The 20,326-nt window shown below is 35.8% G+C and overlaps 1 protein-coding gene across 3 annotated transcripts in view; it reads right to left on the bottom strand.

Moving 5' to 3' along the window:
* Positions 1-20,326, bottom strand: part of LOC134667094 (ensconsin-like) — a 48,594-nt gene that overhangs the window by 20,108 nt on the left and 8,160 nt on the right. For 2 of the 3 annotated variants that reach the window (XM_063524381.1, XM_063524394.1), the window contains exons 2-5: positions 17,790-17,974; positions 7,887-8,089; positions 6,828-6,866; positions 3,240-3,331 (exon numbers count right to left, since the gene is read on the bottom strand). In XM_063524381.1, coding sequence (XP_063380451.1) covers positions 3,240-3,331; positions 6,828-6,866; positions 7,887-8,089; positions 17,790-17,974 — 519 coding nt within the window. The remainder of the gene's footprint in view (positions 1-3,239; positions 3,332-6,827; positions 6,867-7,886; positions 8,090-17,789; positions 17,975-20,326) is intronic. The other variant, XM_063524386.1, reaches the window with a different exon arrangement.

Genomic DNA, 20,326 nt, shown 5'->3' with positions numbered 1-20,326 from the left:
CATGTATGCTTAAGAAATAATGGTACTAATAATAGTAGACTAAGAAAGCCTTCTATGTTACATAACAAAGCTCTGGGGCCCGTTTCTAAAAAGCTTGTAACTTGTAATACAAGCGGATGTCACTTATTGACAGCTTTTGTTAGAAGGGGGCTTCCACTTTTATGACAAGTTACAAGCTTTTGAGAAACGGGCCCCTGTTGGTATTTTATATTCATGGCAACAAGTTGTTTTTATTTGTTTATAAGAAAGAGAAATTAAGCAAATGAAATTGCATTTGCTAAGTTACTCTGTTATGTCACAGTTTTATAACGCATTGCACACGTCACATAGGCAAGATGTCTCGAGTCTTACAACGAATTAGTATAATCTCCTCTAATCCTTTGCAAGGCCGCGCTCGATTAATATCGCTGTTCAGAAACGGGCGCTCCTATACATTTATTAAGACACTGTGACTATTAAATTGATATTTTGTTTCATAAGCTGTATGTAGGTGGTGTTTCAAAAGCTTGTAATCGCACAAATAAAATTTATCAGAGGGACACAAATAAAAGTTATCAGAATATAAGGTTAACTTACAGAAACTTGTAAACATCCTCAATCCTATAGAAGCTGCATTGAAATAAAGGGTTCACACGATAAATGGTTAGTTTAGACATGCTTGGAGTTTTCATCCCATTTGTTAAATGCTGCATACATAGTACAATGCTACAGTTCATACATTTCAGGAGTGGTTGGAAAATAATAAGGGGTGATTTAGACAGCGCGCGAACTCGCATACGATTTTAGTTACATTGCGGACTGTTGGTTACGTCCAATTCAACGGACCGATCAAAAACCGCAATGTAATGGAACTCGCATACGAGTTCTCGCATCATCTAAATGAGCCCTAACAACATAATTTTTAATAACCATGCTTTTAGGGTTCATAAGAAATCGTATGTAACTCTACAGAAATGTAAGAACAATATTGTGTTGCATACAGAATAGAAAAAAAAATACAGTATGAATTGAAATTTGCAACTGCAGAATCGACACATACAGAAGGGACAGTTTTTAATAGTTAAGAACGAAAGCGAGTCGAAAGCTTAAGGTGTATTATATGCATTTTGTGAAATATTGTAACTTGTACGAACCCGGCAGGAAAGATCGCTTAAAATTATCTCAAAATCTGGCATGTGCTACTCATCCTTAATCTGGCTTATTAAGGAGAAATTCATCGACCCGGGGCCCGTTTCTCAAAAGCTTGTAACTTGTAATACAGGCGGATGTCACTTTTTGACAGATTTTGTTAAAAAGGGATTCCTACTTGTATTACAAGTTACAAGCTTTTGAGAAACGGGCCCACCTGCCTTATTAACGAGAAAATTTATTAAGCGGTCGGCAAGGAAGGAGCTGCTATAAAGTGTCATTAATAAGCGCTTGCTCACACCCAAACACACTGCAAGTAGTGCAGGTGCGTACAGGTGCTAGTGCAGGTTGCATTGTGTGTTAAAATGATCACATAAGTTGGGAATACAACGCGAATCTAAGGTAAAATGCGATCACGACCTCGCAAACGTTCTGTCTAGTCATATACTCATATGAAGCCTGACAAGATTATATTTCGCCTTCACCATGTTGCGGATTTTCATGTTATTTGGTTTACTGGCAAGGAGTCCCTTTGACAACAGACGTTGAAAGTCATCGAATGTCACCGATGTAAAAAGGAAAAGATTACGCAATTATAAACGAATGTACAACATAAAGGCCAAAAAAAAACCCATAGATGCAAGAAAAAATATTTTGAATATAATTAAATATGTATATATTAAAAAAAATATGTAAAATATTTTGAATATAATTAAATATGTATATATTTAATTATATTCAAAATAATTTTTCTTATAGCAAAAAAGGACGAAGGTTTGCTTATCATTCCAATGTTTATGGTGCTGTATGTATAGATGGTTTTTGCAATAAACGTTTTTCTATTCTATTTTATTCTATTCAATGAACAAATTTTTTAAAATTGCTCGTAGACATGAACGGTACTGACGTGCGTACATTATTGTCATATGTGTAAGATGTTTATTGCGATACTACCTCAGCGTCAAAAGAATCTTGTCAGGCTTTACCATGATTTTTTTTATATAATTAGAGCTGAAAAGTTAAGTTTTGTGTACACGCTCAATTTTATCTTTGACATTAGTTGCATTATTTTTCAAAATACAAAATCAAGGTAAGGATGTAGTATCGATCCAGAGGCCGTGAGTTCAAGTCTCACCCAAGACAGTAATTTTTCCACTTTTAAATTTATTCTAAGCTTAATAGCATCGTTCGCAGACGTTTCTGCTTGTTAAAAATTAAAACAAGGTAAGGATGTTTTTAATTAATCGTATAAATAGGTAGCAAAAGCGAAATTTAGATGTCGAAGTTTTTGAGCGTGTACGCTTAACCTTATGGCCACAACGCTAAGCGATAATAGGGAATTCATGCAAAGATTGGTACTAACTATATCTGCCACATTTCTCCGAGTACATTTCAACGTCACGTTTTTTCCCAGTCGATGAATGTACATACAGCCAGGGGTGCGAAACTCCTGACTTCGACTCCGCTCGGCTCAGCATTGATCCGAGCAATTAATAGGGTTGACACAACTTGATGTCCCATTGAGTACACGACCACAGATAAGATAATGGCTTGAATTTTGACAATCCTAAATAGCCGAAAGGGATAGTGCCATTATAAAGGTACAGCATGATTCGACCCCGAACCGCTGTCAAACTTCGGTTTTGTAGGAAGTTTCCTTTCTGTACAGCAGTACTATTATTTACTCTGTAGTACCGTAAAATGGGGTGAGCTGGGTGAAATTTGACTTTCAAACCTCGATAAAATTTTATTTGTACTACATGTGAAAACTGAATGGTGTATATAATACGTGGTTCGGACATTTGTATTTTATTTTGGGTAGTTCCATTTCATAACTTTGACGATAAAGAGGAAAACCTACCTCACCCCGTAGTGGCTCGTATTTGGGGTGAGAGGGTTTTTCATACAAAGGTGATTTTGAAAGATTGTTGAACCGATTTTTTTTATTATGCGTATTACTATAGCCCCATTTTAAATTGGAATACATTATTTTTGTAGCAGTAGCCTTAAAATCCCTTCTCACCCCCCTCTCAAACCTTCTCTCCCCATTCATAACCCAACTCTCCCCGCGAAACCTACTCACCCCGTTTTACTGTACAGCTTGCAATTACCTTTGTTGTCGTTGTCCGAGTCGAGGTGCAGCGCGGAGGCGCGCCTCGTGAGCGGCGCAGACGCGAACATCACATTTGTTGTTGATGCCGCCCTGGAATGTGTACAAAAACACACTTTAGCGCTATTCATTTGGATGACTCGCTACGTTTTCCCTACAACCATGCTAATGGCTCTTCTATACGATGGGCCAACGCCGGCCACTCCAAGGGACAAGTGATATTGCTATCTCATTCTACCGCATGGCTGCATCCCTTGGAGTGGCCGGCGCTGGCCCATCGTGTAGAGGAGCCATATGATAAGTTATTAACATTTATGTGGTTGAGAACCCGAATAATATTTTGAGCGTCAAAAGTACCCATTACCCACTAACACCCATATAAACCGTAAAAGTATATTTCAAAAGTGGAGTACTTATTCCTTGATCGTATTTGCGCAACAAGAAAGAAATTATGCTACGTAACTATTTAAGCAAATAAGACCAAGTGATTATCCGGCCAAATGCAGAATATAAACTTTCCTCGTGGCTCGATTTTCTATTGCTGCCAGCGGAGTTGCCTCAATATAAATAAATGTAGTTAAATGATAAAAATAAATGTAGTTAGTTTTAAGCTACACATGTCAGAAAAAGTACTAAATTTTGATTGTTCATGCTATGTTATAATTGCTGTATTTAGTGCTACAATCTCAGTTTGTAAACTACAGTAGGTTAGTAAAGGTGAACATTTCCTTAACACGCCGCTAAATCTTTAAGGATCATATAGTACAATGCTATATCTTGACTCTTGAGCTTAAAGCTTCTGAACCTGAACTGTAAACATAGCTACAGTATATTATACGTTATTAATCAGTTCTATCTAATTCAAATTCATAGCGATAAATTATATTATTAAACTTATTTGCGCGCTTATAGAGTTAATAGTCCACACTAAATATTAAACATTTATCCAATAACGGGGATCGTTAGTTTATTCCTATGCCAAAACAACCAATATCAAAATAATGTTAATCTGACAACACATGTTTACCTTAAAAGAAAGAAAAAACACCCAATTTTTCCCGTCACCATTAAGTTTCTAGTTTCATACCATTTTAAATGTAACGATTGTCATAAAAAACAATATATTAATTCAATTTATTCCAAGCTAGTATGAACAATAAATATAGGTAGGTTCATCAGCCCAGGCTGGCCAAACTATGTTCATTTTTTTTTCAACGAATACGATTACATATACTACTTAACTATCATTTTGGTCCAGTAGCAAGTCAAACATAACACAACAACAACATAACAGTCTAACATAGGTAAAGTTTATCAATTGAATCTAGTTACCCAAGAGTGGACATTCAACTATTAATTAAATGTAATACAGGTAAAGCTGGACCTTGTTATGGACTAATCGTATTAACTCATAATTGCCGCAATTTTCGGCGTTTCTTTCAATTAACCATTATTGTTCTATTAAAATAAAACCTTTTAAATGAAACAGGAATTGCTAAAACAGCAATATACCACAATCGAGTTACACAAAAATTTCACCATTGTCAAATCTGACGCGCTAAGGTTGCCGTTTTGAAACAATGGGACTGAGACAATAGTAACTGACGTCACGGGGTCGCCGGACCATGGCAATTATGTCATCTGCCGGGTCCTTGCAGGATGCGAATATATTAGCCTAACTATGAACTTGCCTACATCCGTAAGGCATTGATTTTATGGAATATCTATTGTGATGACAGTTTAAAGTACAGTCACAAATATGTTTTACTTTTAGAACAAAATGGTTTTCTTCCGTAGCGATGGTGATACATAGGTACTTACAGATGTAATGAAGAATCCTATGCCATCGTATATTCTTGGAAACGTTCGTATTTGTCATGCTACTTCAGTCAACCTCAGTAATTTTTGCACTGAGACTCACTAGTCTCTAAACTAACTGAAATAGCATAACGGGTTTGCATTTCGTGAAAATACGGTGTTAAAGTCAAGGATTATTTACTAAATCTGAACAACAAGATTTCCTTTGTTTTATACAAATTTCACTTGTATCGAAGTACCAATTCTAGATTACGTACAGTACAATTAAGTACACTGGTGGATTACCTACACCTACTGCTAGTAAACCTCATGAGTCATGAGTTTAGGCACAAAAATTTTCGTTTTGACATTTTGCTTGTGGGACGTTCGGTCAGCAAAAACCATGTAGGTATGTATAGGTATAAAAAAACTATTTTTTATAATACTGAAATACACTGTTGTCAGTTATCTCATACTTCATAATAATTAATGCCTTTAAAATCTTTAGGAAATTATGACCTTTGGAAGGTTAAGACCACACAACATGCGTCATGCAATACCCTCGGTCAAAGTAGGTACCTATCTAACCAAAGCTAAGCTAACCAAAACATATTATAAACTAACTCCGATGTAAAAATTTCAAAACAATTGATCGGAGTATACGTTCTCCTTAAAATTAAATATGCGCAAATGCTGTTCTTCCTTATTTTGTTTTATATAAGTTTGAAACGCCTATTATAACTGTGCAGTCTATAAAATATAAAAGAGATCGCAGATAATCATGTTTCAATGAATTTCACATGTTGTTAGAATATGGAGCTTATTCAGAATCATTTTTATATTTCTGATCAGATACCAATAAGAGTGGTAGCCGCTCACTATCGAAGAGGCTGTACCTGCGAGCTGCGGCGCACTGATATTGATTTGATATATTTGTGTATCTTATTTTGCTTATCTGTAAAACATCTGTTTACGTGCGATATTTCTCGGTAATACGAAGTACACATGTAACTAGAATATAGTAAGTAAATATTTAAGTTAATACCTAATACAAATATTCAATAAAGACTAGCTCAAAGTGGATACCTATATATATTTTGCAGATGACTGACTCGTTAGATAATTTTCACGAAAGTATAAAAGTGCACGTTAGATCATAACATTCATAACACTTACTTGACACTTACGTCCAGAATAACTATGTCAGTAAAGTAAATACAAGAGTGTATACAAAGTTCATCATCATTTCAGCCTATTTACGTCCCACTGCTGAGCACGGCAGGTATACAAAGTTTGTTGGTATACAAAGTTACGAGTAAAATACTTCTGATGCAAATTAATGCAACGAATAATGATGGTTAGTCGTATGCGGTTATAATAGTGAAAGTATCGACTATCTACTGGTAGATACATTTTATTTAAGAAAACGGGACTTGTATGCGTGTTTCTTTACCTGGCTTTTGTGATGTCTGAAACGTAAATAGAACACATGCCATACATGTGGTCAGTCTCGATTTCTTAAGTATGTGCTTGTAGAAGTTGATAACTACTTATTTTAAATACTATTTTTGTAATGCTTATCCGTTTGTGACATGCAGAATCGAACCATGCACTTCTACGTCTACTGTTTACTTTCAAAATAAAGGGTAAGATAGATACTTGAATCATTTACATACAATCTTCAAACGTACACAAAACAAATAATTAGTACAGTTAAGGAGCCAAAATCAAACTAAATTAGTATTCATTATTCTCTAAACACGTGTCGAAAAACAAAAAAAAAACTGCTTACAGTGACTCAAAAAAGTTCATCTGATCAATGGGGTTGGTACTGGAGTGAGGAAAACACAAAAAAAACATTAGTGAGAAATTAAACAGTGAAAAATAAAATCGGTTTTCATCGGTTGTCCTGTTATCACTGGGGTGCACAGATAGACAGTCGGATAAAACCGTCACCAAAAAGAAATGATAAAGAAATATAACCCAAGAAATAAGCAAAGCTGGAATCAAAAATACATAATAACTCAATCAAAAGATGTATGAATAGATCAATTTTATACCAGCTAATATACATTATGAAACCTCGTCAAATGTCTAAAAACTCTCCACAATTTGTAATTGATATCTGTGCATCTTACTCGCGGCAGTATTGGCAATGTACGAAGTCGGTGCAGACAGGGAGAAGTGGCGCTGATTGTCAGAAACACACGTAATCTTATGGAATGTCGCACATTTTGCTCTACTTCGTTTTTAGCATTAGAAAGAACTCCATACGTAGCCCACAAAAAGCGGGCAGCACTTAGTAATGTATGTACCTAGCGAATATAAGCGCGAGCCAAATACACAAATATCAATAACATTAACTTAATAATTGGCTTCAAATAATTAATTGCAAAAAGGGTATAATGAAACATTCAGCTTTTAATAAATCTAAAAAAATACCTAAATATTCTAGTTAACAAACTAACAAATTTTTTAAACATGTCCAAGGGAACTATTAAAAACGGGTTGATCTTATGTTACATACATGCAATTTTTTCCGTAACCAAACACCTAATGAACGGTTTTAATTTCCTTATTCGTTAAACATTGAGAGAAAATTATATTCAAATGAATCTTAAATCTCAAATGAATAACGAAGAATGAACATTGAGGAGAAAATGAATGCCATGATAATCATAAGTTCGACTAGTATGTAAGTTCATCTCGGAATTTTTCACTTTATTCTGATAAGATAATATATTTAAGAAAATGTACCTATGTGATATTCGACATATTTTTGCTGAGCAATGTCCCTATTCCCTAATAGTCCAAGTCCTAATACGTTACAGCAACAGTTCGCCTAACATACCTGCGCGCGGCCCAGAAGAATCCCGCCGAGTCTAGCGGCTCGAGGAGGCGGGGGGTGGACGATCCGAAGGCGAACGCGGAGCGGGGGGACGAGCGAGCGGCACGCGCGCGCTCTAGACGCTCCGTGCGCTCGCGCTCCCGTTGCAGCAACGCTTCGCGTCGTGATACTGAAGCCTCCCATATCGCTCGTTTGCGTTCTTCTACCTGTTGAGAACAGATTGTGTTGGTCAGATTAACTGAGTACAGTCATGCGATTGAAAATTAGGTTTTAGTTTATTACTACACAAAAGAGGCGTATCGTATGCTTATGTTGCTTATCTCATTTGATGTGTGTTTGATTTAATTACATGTTACACATCAAGCACACATTATTCATGAAATATCAAATTACCTGTTTTAATTATTAACCAGTTATATGCGTTGCTAAATTAAACGATATTGGGTCTAGCTAGTATTATATATAAATAGTAAATACATTGACAAACTGACTGAATAACCCTCCATTGCGGGGGACATCGCGAAGTCAGCACGCTGCCAATCCGTTCGGAGGGTATCGAATGTAAATTCCGAGAATGCTGAGCGGTCGAATGCGGCAGCACAAGTGGTGCGCAGTGGAATCGATAGACGCCACGTTTTTAAAATGGAATGAGTGTCTAACTCTATACAGTCCATACTATCAATAGAGGATGAACGCTAAAAGGTATTCCATTAATAATTGGATATTAACATTAGTCACCACAATAACAGCACAAATCAATACGGATACGACGTGACTTAAGGCGATGGCTAGACGTTCAATGCACGGGCTGTAATCTGTTTTAAACTAGTGTGATTCGTATAAAAACTACCAACAGAGAAAGTTGTGGAGACTTAGATCGATTGTTGGGGAATACAGTGCGAATGACTTGCATATGTAACTAAACAGTGTATACTGTATTATTGATATGAATATTAAAACCGGACAATAGGTATACAGGGTGGAAAGGCACGACGATCCTTTCCGGAAATGGGAGATAGTTTAGCCTAAGCTCTATATTTTCTCCATAGAAACTATGTTAATATGGGCAACCGTTTCTAAATTATGGCCTTTTAAACATCCATGCAAAAAAGTACTTTGTTCTAACCCTAACAGGTGACAGGGTCAATGAACTTACTTGTAAACAATCAGTATACGACAGGAAATTATGCTAATTTGTTGCCATCTAACCATTTTTAGGTCTGCTTACAACACGGTAAGAATCGTTGCAGGGTTTTCACTTTCTTAGTGGTTCCACTTGTTCAATACTGAATGAAGTATTTATGTTATTCCTTAATATTAATAATACTAACCACAACATTGTTTACAACGACAGTTCAAACTGTGACATTGACAACCACTCAAAAGTATGCAATCGTCTTATAAATATCTCTGGTTTCCTTGACTGATAAAAGGTTTTAGTTTTTTTAAAACGTTTCACAAAATATTTTCAAATAATTTGGAAACTATCTAAAATAATAAAAAAATACAAGTTAGATGCACCAAATGAACATGCAAAAATGAAATACTAAGAATAAATCAAGAATAAATACTTCTTAAATACCTAACTAACAAACCTTCTTGCGTGGTAGGAAATAGACAAGACGTCTGATGTTTGAAATTAAATTGTCATTGAAATTTACTTATCTAATGTCATATTCTTCAAATAAAAATACCGTTGTTAGATGCTCGTGGCTATTTAAATTTGTGGGGCTGTGTAAAAGATATGGTGTACCAAACGGAATGTGAAACTTTGGACGAAATGAGACAAAGGCTAATTGGTGCTTTCTGAGGATGACAATCTGCGGAGGACGGAGGAAAAATGACGAAGAGAAAGATGCACTATCGCATGTGCATCGACATACTCGGGCACGGGCTGCGGCGGCGTTGTAAGACACGGAGGTACATTTGAACACCGTATGTGAAGAGAAGATAGTGTTAAATATTGGCAAAAAGTAATTATCTAAGAAAGTAATAAAATTGTTTGTAATATTTTTGCATTCATTTGATTTATTTGACATTTATGCGTCATTCATACATCATTGCGATTCTGTCAACGATCGGAAAAAAGTGTAAAGTCCCGAGCTTTCCCGACGGAGATCCTTAATCTAGCCGTCATGTGCACGTGCTATAGGGTTATCACCACAGTTAAAAAGTAGTAAATTTGCTATTTTTATTTTTTATTCTATTAACGATTCTTACTATTACCAATCGTCTCTGTATCACTTAAACGACCTAATACTTCCGGGAAGGATCGTCGTGCCTTTCCACCCTGTATACTAGAACCAGATTTCTTGATCTACGACTACATATGTTATTTGTATAGGTAAACAACCCAATCAGATTAAATTATTTTTACGTTATTTTCTTTTACAAACAATGTAAGTACAAAGACAGCATAATGATAAAACAGTACCGGTTTGTGAAATATCATTATTAAATTGTCATTATCAGATTAACACTGCCCCGAAAGATCTCAAATACTTACCTAAGTTTAGAATACTTTAGAATATAGGATGAGTCTTATAATTTTTGCATTTACCTTAATAAATTTGGCAACTGACAACACAAATGAACAATAAGGTCACTATTGTCACTAAGTACAATATGTAAGTAAAATATTTGAAATAAATAAATTATCTCAACTAACCACCATATATTTATGACCACACAATTAAGATAAAAAGCAATAATTACCGTGCAGAGACAAAAGTGCACTTGTTTTGGCATCGTTCCATATAAACTGACATTAACTAACAAAAGCGGGTATTTCGCGTCATTTTATAAAAATAAATGATTAAAACTGCGATTATAATTTGCTATCTGTTAAGGAAATGATAATGAATTGATAATTCACTGAAACTGATGCTAAGACTCATTGCCATCAACCATCAAGAATAGGTTGAGGTGGCGAGGAAATCCGGTGATGATTAACCAATTAAAATACTTGGTTGCTTGAGTAGATTATGTAGGTAAATTATTAGGTCACATATCGTAACGCAACTACTACTTACGTAATAATAAACAACGCATATTTATTACTGGTCTGAAAAAATACAATGCAAGTGAAAGTAGGTACCTAATACATATTTTATAATCTATCATAACTATTTACTATATTATTTGACTATGAATCGATGCCGGTCTATACAGGGCGTCCCACGGCGATGCCACATGGAGGGAAAGTACCTTAAATATCATAGATAGCATATTTTGCTGAAAGAAGACTTCATTTTATTTTTAAAACTTAGTTAAATTGCATTCATACATTTAAAATTTTTTTTGAAAAAAAAATGTATGGAAAAATATTATCGCGTCATTGGAGGAAAAGTACCTTAATTATTGTAAATGAACATCTTACTGAAAGAAGACATTATTTCGATTTAAAAAAACAAGTTGAATTGCATTTTAAATAATTTCATGGTTAAACCGGGAATCGAACCCGCTACACGAGAAAAAAAAATACCTTGTAGCTTTGTCATACCGATCGAAAGGCTTCAATGTGAGAATTATTTTTTTGGTACAAGGTATTTTTTTTTAACCATGTTTAACCATGAAATTATTTAAAATGCAATTCAACTTGTTTTTTAAATCGAAATAATGTCTTCTTTCAGTAAGATGTTCATTTACAATAATTAAGGTACTTTTTCTCCAATGACGCGATAATTTTTTTCCATACATTTTTTTTCAAAAAAAATTAAAAAAGTATGAATGCAACTTTACTAAGTTTTAAAAATAAAATGAAGTCTTCTTTCAGCAAAATATGCTATCTATGATATTTAAGGTACTTTCCCTCCATGTGGCATCGCCGTGGGACGCCCTGTATACTAACGGTTCTTCAAATTATATTCTTGGTATTATAATAGGTAGGTATGTCTATCGCAAATATAATTTTAAGATAAATAAATTCACGGCCTTGCACTTTTGTACATCCGTGAAAAGTATTCAAATCCACTTAAGAGTTTAACCCGTATGCCAAAGCTTGTAGAGCGTTCGGAACGATAATCCGTCATGGGCTAAGCCTATGTAACGTAAAGTGAAGTGGTGTAATATATAGTGGTGTATCGTATGATACATACCTCTTTGCAATTGTGATAATTAATACATTATAACTATATCGTTACCGCTTACTTATTCTTCTTCTTATTCACAATACACATAAATGTTATTTTAATCGCGTATTATTATTTGTGTCAGAGGCCATGATCCTCTTTGGGTCACTGAGCCAGTGATCATGACAATAATTTCTTGAAAAAATTGGATGACAGCTGCCAAAAATAAAAAAAATTTGAACCTACGTGATATTTAATCCAATAATTGATTAAATCCGTAATACTAATACATTTGTTAAAGTATACAATACAATTATAAGTTGGATACGGACAAATAAGTTTGGTAGGTACCAGTGGCGCGTCCATAGAAGCCGATTCCCACCGGCTTGCCTGTTTTTGGACGTTTGAGCAGAGTTGTAAAGGAAAATTTAAGCCAAATTAACTCCGGCTTGCCTATGGATATGTTTGACGCGCCGCCACTGGTAGGTACACTAAGTAGGAACCAATATCCACAATACATACAACATCAGAAAATGGATACTAATACAGAGTGAAGATACAAGATGTTTGTTACGTCAGCGGTACCAAATCGATCGTTGGCAGCGCCCGCAGCGTGTACCAATCGTTACGACCACATTCGATAAACAATTGAGATGAAGTGGGGAATAAACTGGTGGGATTATTAGGAGCTTGATGATTGACAACCCCTGATGATGTGGCACGCACATATTGTCACTTTTGTGAAAAGCGGCCATGTTACCGATGAACGATCATTAAACAAAACGATGTCTCATTTTAGCGAATTTGGTGGCTATGGCGGGTGGATACAAACATGCGAGTAGGATTTGTGAAACGTGTGAAATTCCTTAAAACATCAAATTAATTGGGTTAATTTAAATGGGAATGTTTAATTAACTTTATGTTAGTTACAACGATTAATTCCTGACGATCAACTTTTAAATCACTCGCTCCCTTGAACGCTATTAGCGTTTTATATCTTGATAAGAATGATAAGTCTAACTTACTTTTTATGAAGGTTCTGTTTAGCTTTTCAACTTAAATCTACTTTTTTAATCTTTCTATTTGCTAAACAATAATGCTATTTATGAAGCTCTTTTAGCTCAGTCGAGGTCATCAGTTGCGAGCGAAAATGTCTCTTTCAAAACAGTTTCAAACAATGGAAGAAAGAACAAAGCAGTTTTTGTCTTATATTATAGCCAAAAGGAAAGATTGGCAAGCGCGCTTTAATTGTTGTTTCTTCGCGACGTGCTTTGCATTATTCTAAATGTTATATTTTCGTAGATAGAGACGCTTTAACTATCAAATAGGTATAATTACTTGACATGCTGTCATTTAGAGCGGGAACATCATTACGAGGCAAGTCTAGTAAAGTTAAGTTTGTTATTCAACTTTCTTTGTGTTAATTATCTCTTAAATAGGTAGTATTGTATTGCAGTGCAATTATACTTACATCGGAAAATTCAGAAGTATTTTTTTTAATTTCAGTAGTTTTACTATAGTTAGGTATCTATGTCTAGAAGAGTTCGAAATGAACTGTCGCTTACTGTCTTTAAGAAAAACATAAGTAAAAAGAACAAAAGTTAAGTTGATAATTGAGATTTTTAAACTTTAAAAATGCTAACATATCATGCAGCTTAGGCTTAGACACATTGATTTTCTAGACCGGCCCAACCCAAATCTGTAATGGTGTCAATGTCAAGAGCGCGCTTTCACTAACGGACGTTTTCACGCCGGTCTAGATACTCCATTTAGTCTATTTTTAGACTAATGCAACCTAAGCACTGAGAGTACTGAATTTGCAAATAAATATTGGCTGTGGAAATTGGAAAGCAAAAAGTAGAAACGACCAAAAATAGGCCCACATTTAAATAGGCACATTATTCTGCTATCCTGGGCATTTCGAAATTAATCTAAGAATACTGTAGAAAAAGGCGGGAGAGATAATGTTAGTATTAGGTATTGTTTAATTTCAATTAGGTATATTATTCGCAGTTACAGCGGCAATGAAAAACAAGCCACATAATTACAACTAGACAATTGTAATAGCTATATACATATATAACGGTTATTTCGATAGACCCTGCTGGCTGACTGACAGGGAGTCAGACAGACGAACAGATGAACGGACAGCGTAGCTTAAGAACCTACCTAGTTAATCAGGTTTCAGTTATCACCTTTTGGTTGGAACTCTAATAAAAACTTGGAATCACCTATCTAGAAAAGAAACCAATACAGGAATTTCGACAAATGAAATTAAAGCTCGTAAATCTTGTAAGATTGTAACATAAACTTATATTTGAGTCACGAGAAAATCATGTTCATTTGACAAATAATACAGTTTACTTGAAAGTGGAATTTTTTTTGCCTTTATCAAAAATAATAAGAATGATATCCTACAAATGTAGAGTCAATTATGGGGTTATTGCGTTCATATCGTATTTATCGAATACGATTAGTCAGAACTTCCTCTATGTTACGATTTATTTCCAAGTAGCTTCTTAGCTTCATGGACACGTAGTCTAGCTAGCCGATTAGTCAACGTTATTCTCTAAAATATACATTTCAAAGCCTCACTTTAGGTTGAATACAATATAAAAATAGCTCAAAACTTGCTGAATCTAAAATAGCTATTAAACATTTACTATTTTCACATTTAAAAGTGTCATTTAAAATACAATTCTGTCCTCTATTAAGTTCAGTATTATTTAAACTTGTGAGCCATGCGCTCCTAAGCAGGAGTTAAGTTAGTTTTACGAGCCAAGACAGGACTGTTTACTTCTTGCATAAGCATGTAAAATACACACACACAACACATACCCTCCTTAACGCCTCAGTGTAATCAAGTGAAAACCTCGACATTTCTCCAGCAATTTCACTGTATACCGAATATTATATTTATTACAAACATGCAATCACATTCCCAACCCATCAGAATCGTCACAGATACAGAAACAGAACCGAACACTTTCAAAATGATTCAGTAACTATCACTCGCTCGATTGCGGACGCTGATTGAAAAAACGCCCATTTCTAGAATGCATCCACTTACACCAACATATATAATTCAGTCAACTCTTCACTAGCCTCTAACAAATCAAACGAGAACTTAATTTCATCAATGGAAAAGCTAACGTGGGTTAACTAATGACGCCAACATAATCCAGGAATCGACAAACAGGGGTTTCTCGGGAAGTTACTAATGTTTGTGAGTTTGTCAACGGCAAAGTTTGATTGGTAAGTGATCCTGAAGGAAGTGTATTTTTGTCACGACTCCTTGACGCAGTGCGGGTTTAAAATTAAATGTTTTTGATGCACTACAACAGAACGGCTTGGGATTATTTCCGTATGGGCCATTAACGTATGAGTGGGTTTGGTATTTAATTTCGTTTACAGGAAGCTGTGAAAATTTGATGTGCGATGTTATGAAATTGGATGGCTGTCAGATAAAAGAATAGGTACTCAAAAGATAAATATACCGCTTTTCTACGTTTGGTTATTGGCGATCTTGACCGCATTCGTACGTTGTAATTAGTGTCAATGAGAACAAACACGTAAATCATAATGTAATGTAACCTACCTATGGATACCTACTTATACCTAAAATTCAACCGTACGTCTTGAACTGGAAAAACAAAGTGCAAATATGCAGAAAAATCACGGTGTTTGATGAAAATTAATATTTTGATGCTCTCGTATTATAAGACTTCGGTTTTACATAGGTATCCAAAATGTAGTCATATTTATACTACATATTTAAGAATAGATTTAGTCAATAATTTGCTGCAAGTTTGTTTATTACGCGTTTGGTGTATAAAGTAGATAGGTAATGGAAATTCACTCAATACCTACACAGAGGTTAAAGTACGTTTAATTTAGTATACATAGGTAATAATCGATGTATTCGTGCCAATATATTTACGAATCGACGATAACTATTATCAAGGGATCAGCTGCAGAAGTTGATAGGTGGTATATCCACGAATACTTGTGCATATACACACAACAGATACAGATAGAGTACGTACAGATACCTACTCGAAGCTAGCCTCGAGCCATAATTGACAATAAACTCGTTACGTAACGTTGACCCGGTCACCTGACAAGCGATAATACCCATTACCCATTACATACTACTGTCAATTCGCCTTTTGTACAAACAGCAAAATCCTTTCTTCCCAAAAGCAGGTTTTACCATTTTACTAGAATAAATAACGTTAAGTACTTAACAATAGAATAATAATTATTAACTGAAATCGGTTTACAATATTGTTCTTCGTAAAGCATAGTGCTAATTTGCGAAATCCATTTCTGGAACAAGCAATGTTCTACGCAATTAGACCGGATTGATATTGTTTTGATTAGTGAAATGTGTGTTTTGTAGAGATATTTTTGTATTACGAAACTAACTTTTAAGACTGAACTAGTCTCCTAGTGTCGCTTCAAAGATATTAAGTTACTTCAGTGCAAAATTCATATCACAGGCCGTAATGTACTCCAAAACACAGCTTGTTAATACCGCATAACAAGATACGATTGACACGATACAATCCTTGCAAGAATGCAAGTCAATCTTGTACAGGAATGCAAACCATGCACTGCCATAAGCCTAAGATAAATCTAAATGGCTAAACAAGTGAGAACTGAGATGACATCACCAGAGCAAGGCCGTGACGTCACGAGGCAGAACAGTGTGCAATTATTACCTTGTGCTGGCATTTTACACGTCGGAATGTTTTAAAAGAAAATATGTATGCGCAAATTATTTATTTGATTGTTTTCTTTGTTTTGCATCTAAAGCGACTTTAAAAGCGGTCCTGGCTGTTTTATATAAGTACCTTTAGAAGTTTAGATGATGACACTGTAAATGCAAATTTACATAAATATTCCAACTTATGTGACTTTGACACCGTTTAACCAGTATGGCTAAAAGGCATTCGATCCCAACTACGAAGAAATTATTTGTATGAGAAATACTATATGTATGACACAATTTAAAACGCTATTTTAATGTAATGTATCTATATAACATTATTCTATACAACATCGAGGTTTTCGGTGCGGGAATATTGTACACTAGCCAAATAACAGGTAAAAACGATACTAATTTAACATTTCTGAGCACATTTGGAGCTTACTACCTACGTTTAATTCATAGTTTGGTAATTATTTTACAATAAACAAAGTTATAAATACACGAAATCATTCCCGCATCGAAAACCCCGATGTATGAACATTATAAACTTAAGAACAATTATTGGTTTACGCAAATTAATAATTTGACACAGTATAAACATACTATGTATGTAGTACAAAAGAATCCCAGCCTAAAATAGGAATTGCATAATCATGAACCCAATAAACGATGTACGTAATAGAGACGTGTTAATTGATTTTGCAAGCAGTTTAGTGCCGCTACTTCGATGGAATTTCCGTATCATCTATCCATCTAATACACGAGCCACGATGCATACGTTATTGTCTAATCAGATATCTTTCATAGGTCCTCTTTACACTTACACCTTTTTTTGTACATACGTAGTTTGAATAAAGTTTATCACTGTTAAAAAGTCTGCTATAGAAGGAAGAGTGAGTATGAGGGCCGACTCGACAGAGTACACATACTGTAGGGTGACTGCTACAGTCATTGGTCACTACACAGTAATTGGCCTATCCTAGCATCATCAGTAAGAAACAAGCCGAAAGAAATCTTATTGTTAGGAGTGGCCAATAACTAATACTGTAGATGTAGCTGGTCCTGTCTCAACATCATCCAGACAATCTACTAATCGCTCCACCATAACATCTTATGTCTTACCTGCACCCTTCTGTCGTCATCCCTCGCTCTCTGCTCGGCCTGCCTCTTCCGTCGCTCCTCGTCCCGCTTCTCCCGCTGCGCTTGCGCGGCCGCTGCGTGTGCTCGCAGCTCATCGAGCCGCTTCCTTTGTTCCGCTTCGCGTCTTTCTCTGGCTAATCTGGCTCTGTCTAGAGCTTCTGCAGACGCTGAAATGCAAAAAGGAGGTTAGACTTTTTTAGGTTCACTTCAGTCGTCTTTTTAGAAAGATAAACATTTGCTCTCTAGATACAGATATGTATTTTTGCTCTAGACATAAATGTATTTTTTTAACCAATCAATTTCTTTTGCCGCTGTCCTGTCCCGTGAGCCAGGAGATAACAGTATCTAATCACTTGTGTTCTGTATTTTCGAACTTGTAAAAAAATCGTATCTCTTTAAAAGGAGACGTAACCATGGCAATTCAGGAAAATTGCACACCTATTTCGCAATTTCGGAAAGTTACCGATGGCACATTAGTACTTATGGGTAAAGAAAATACGGACTGAACCCATCCTAGCTCAAGAGAAAGAAGGCGCCGCCGCATCCTCCCCGAAAGAAGCGGTTGATAAAAAGTTTACTGGTAACTTTCTGTTAGGGGTTTTCAGAAATAATTGTAACATTTATGTACTTTTTATCGAAAAATCATCACCTTTAGATTATTTAGACTCAGAATCACGACTGTATGAGACAAAGAAAAGCAGTAGAAATAACCTATAAGTTAATGGATTTACAAAAAAGGTAGATGGTATACTTTTAAGTGAAAATGCCCAGGTCCATCATTTACATGACTGCAGGTGTAGAACTACTAACGTGTGTTATATGTTATAACGACCCTTTCTCCTGCAGAAGAGTCAAGATTCGGCGCGGTCCAATTCCAATGATTATCGGCCATTAAGCTCGCTTTATAGGCGCCGAGCATGCGCGCGCGGCAGGCGAAAGTGTTAATGGGTTACGGTTCGAATTGTGTTCCTTTAAATTTATGTGGCTAACAATAAATTCATATCACAATATCAGTATCACACAAAGACATTCACATATGTATACATGAAGCTTGTATAGTGGTGCACGTGCATGCCAGTCAGTCATCATATTTTTAAGCGTGGTCCGTCAAGCCGCCGGATCGAAGGAGGCATTAGGGCATTGCCAAAAGAGTAACATTTGGTAAATTATCGTGCATAAAAACCGGACACAAAACGAGCCAAACATCAAATTTAGACCCATGTCATAATTACACGACCATCTAACTCCATTGATCAAAGTAAAAGTAACTTTATTTATTGTTCGTTAATTGTGCAAACTTTTTAAAAATTTCTGTTACAGCCAGCATAACTTTTACAAAACTGGACCTTATTAGATATAGAACTAGACTGTTTTTTCCATACTTTCTTTACGCTAGGTACAACATTTGGAAAGCAAAAAGCAAATGAAATAAACTCCTTAAACCCTCCAAGCTTTGACCCAATTAATGCAAAGCACGCACACACGCGTGTTGACACACATACTGCAATCAATTAGTGAATGGAATGCCACAACTCATTGACATGGAGATCAATAGATTTATTGATTTTATTTGTAAATAGTTACAGTTGTAGGGGCTGGGAATTTTGTTTGGTAGTCTTTTAATCAAAATAATAAGCGCTTAGTCACACACACAGCTTTATACTCGTAATTCTGTGATTTCTAATATTTTCACAGGACTTTTTACTCTGACATAATAAGCCGGAAGAAGTTAATACTAAATAAAAGCTAGTTAAAAAATCGCATAACCCTTCGAGTGGCATTGTCCTCCTCGAGGTCTCTACGGTAAGTGGCGGTGGCCGCGAGGAGGACAGACATAACAAGCCCGTTGAGTGGCGCAGCCATTTTGGAAAAATATACGTCAAGTGGCGGGGCCTCAATGGGTGATCATCGCGAATTTGGCGCGTCACTTTGTTTTACGCGGGAAATCGACCGTTAGGGAATACTATCCTTGTTTATTGACGAATGCATCTTGCAAGAGTGAGCAAGCAAGGCATAGTTTTAACGGTTTTATTTTAGGCGCGAAATGCAGCGTCGCACAGATGCCGCGAGACGGTCTCTGCCAATTACGGGCTTGTTATGACCGAACCTTCTCGCGGCCTCTGCCACGCAGAGGCATATTTAAAAAATGGCCGCGCCATTTCTCCTGCCGTTCAACCGGAGGTGCTGCCACCCGAAGGGATAAGTCATATCGTGCTCATAATCGTAGTCGTATAAGTATCAGAGGAATTGCATGTGATATTTCTAACAAATCCTTAATGATAAGTTGCAATTCTAGTTTATACGATGATACGCTATTACGTTATTAAGTAAACAAGTGGAGTGTCACTACGGAACCGTTATCGCTGTCTCAGTGATTACCCCTGGCTCTAGTTACATGTTCGTAGGAGACAGGGTATTAGACCGTGGGCTCTATAAAAAAAAAATTAAAATATGTTGTTTTATGCTTTATAGAAAATAATTATTGCCAGAGAAATTATTGATCCCCTCCTACAAATTTC

The sequence above is a fragment of the Cydia fagiglandana genome, chromosome 1 (assembly GCF_963556715.1).
Source record: "Cydia fagiglandana chromosome 1, ilCydFagi1.1, whole genome shotgun sequence".
In the NCBI taxonomy this organism is placed as follows: Eukaryota; Metazoa; Arthropoda; class Insecta; order Lepidoptera; family Tortricidae; genus Cydia; species Cydia fagiglandana.
Note: the sequence above shows the minus strand (reverse complement) of the source record. Positions and strands in the feature narration are given on the sequence as shown.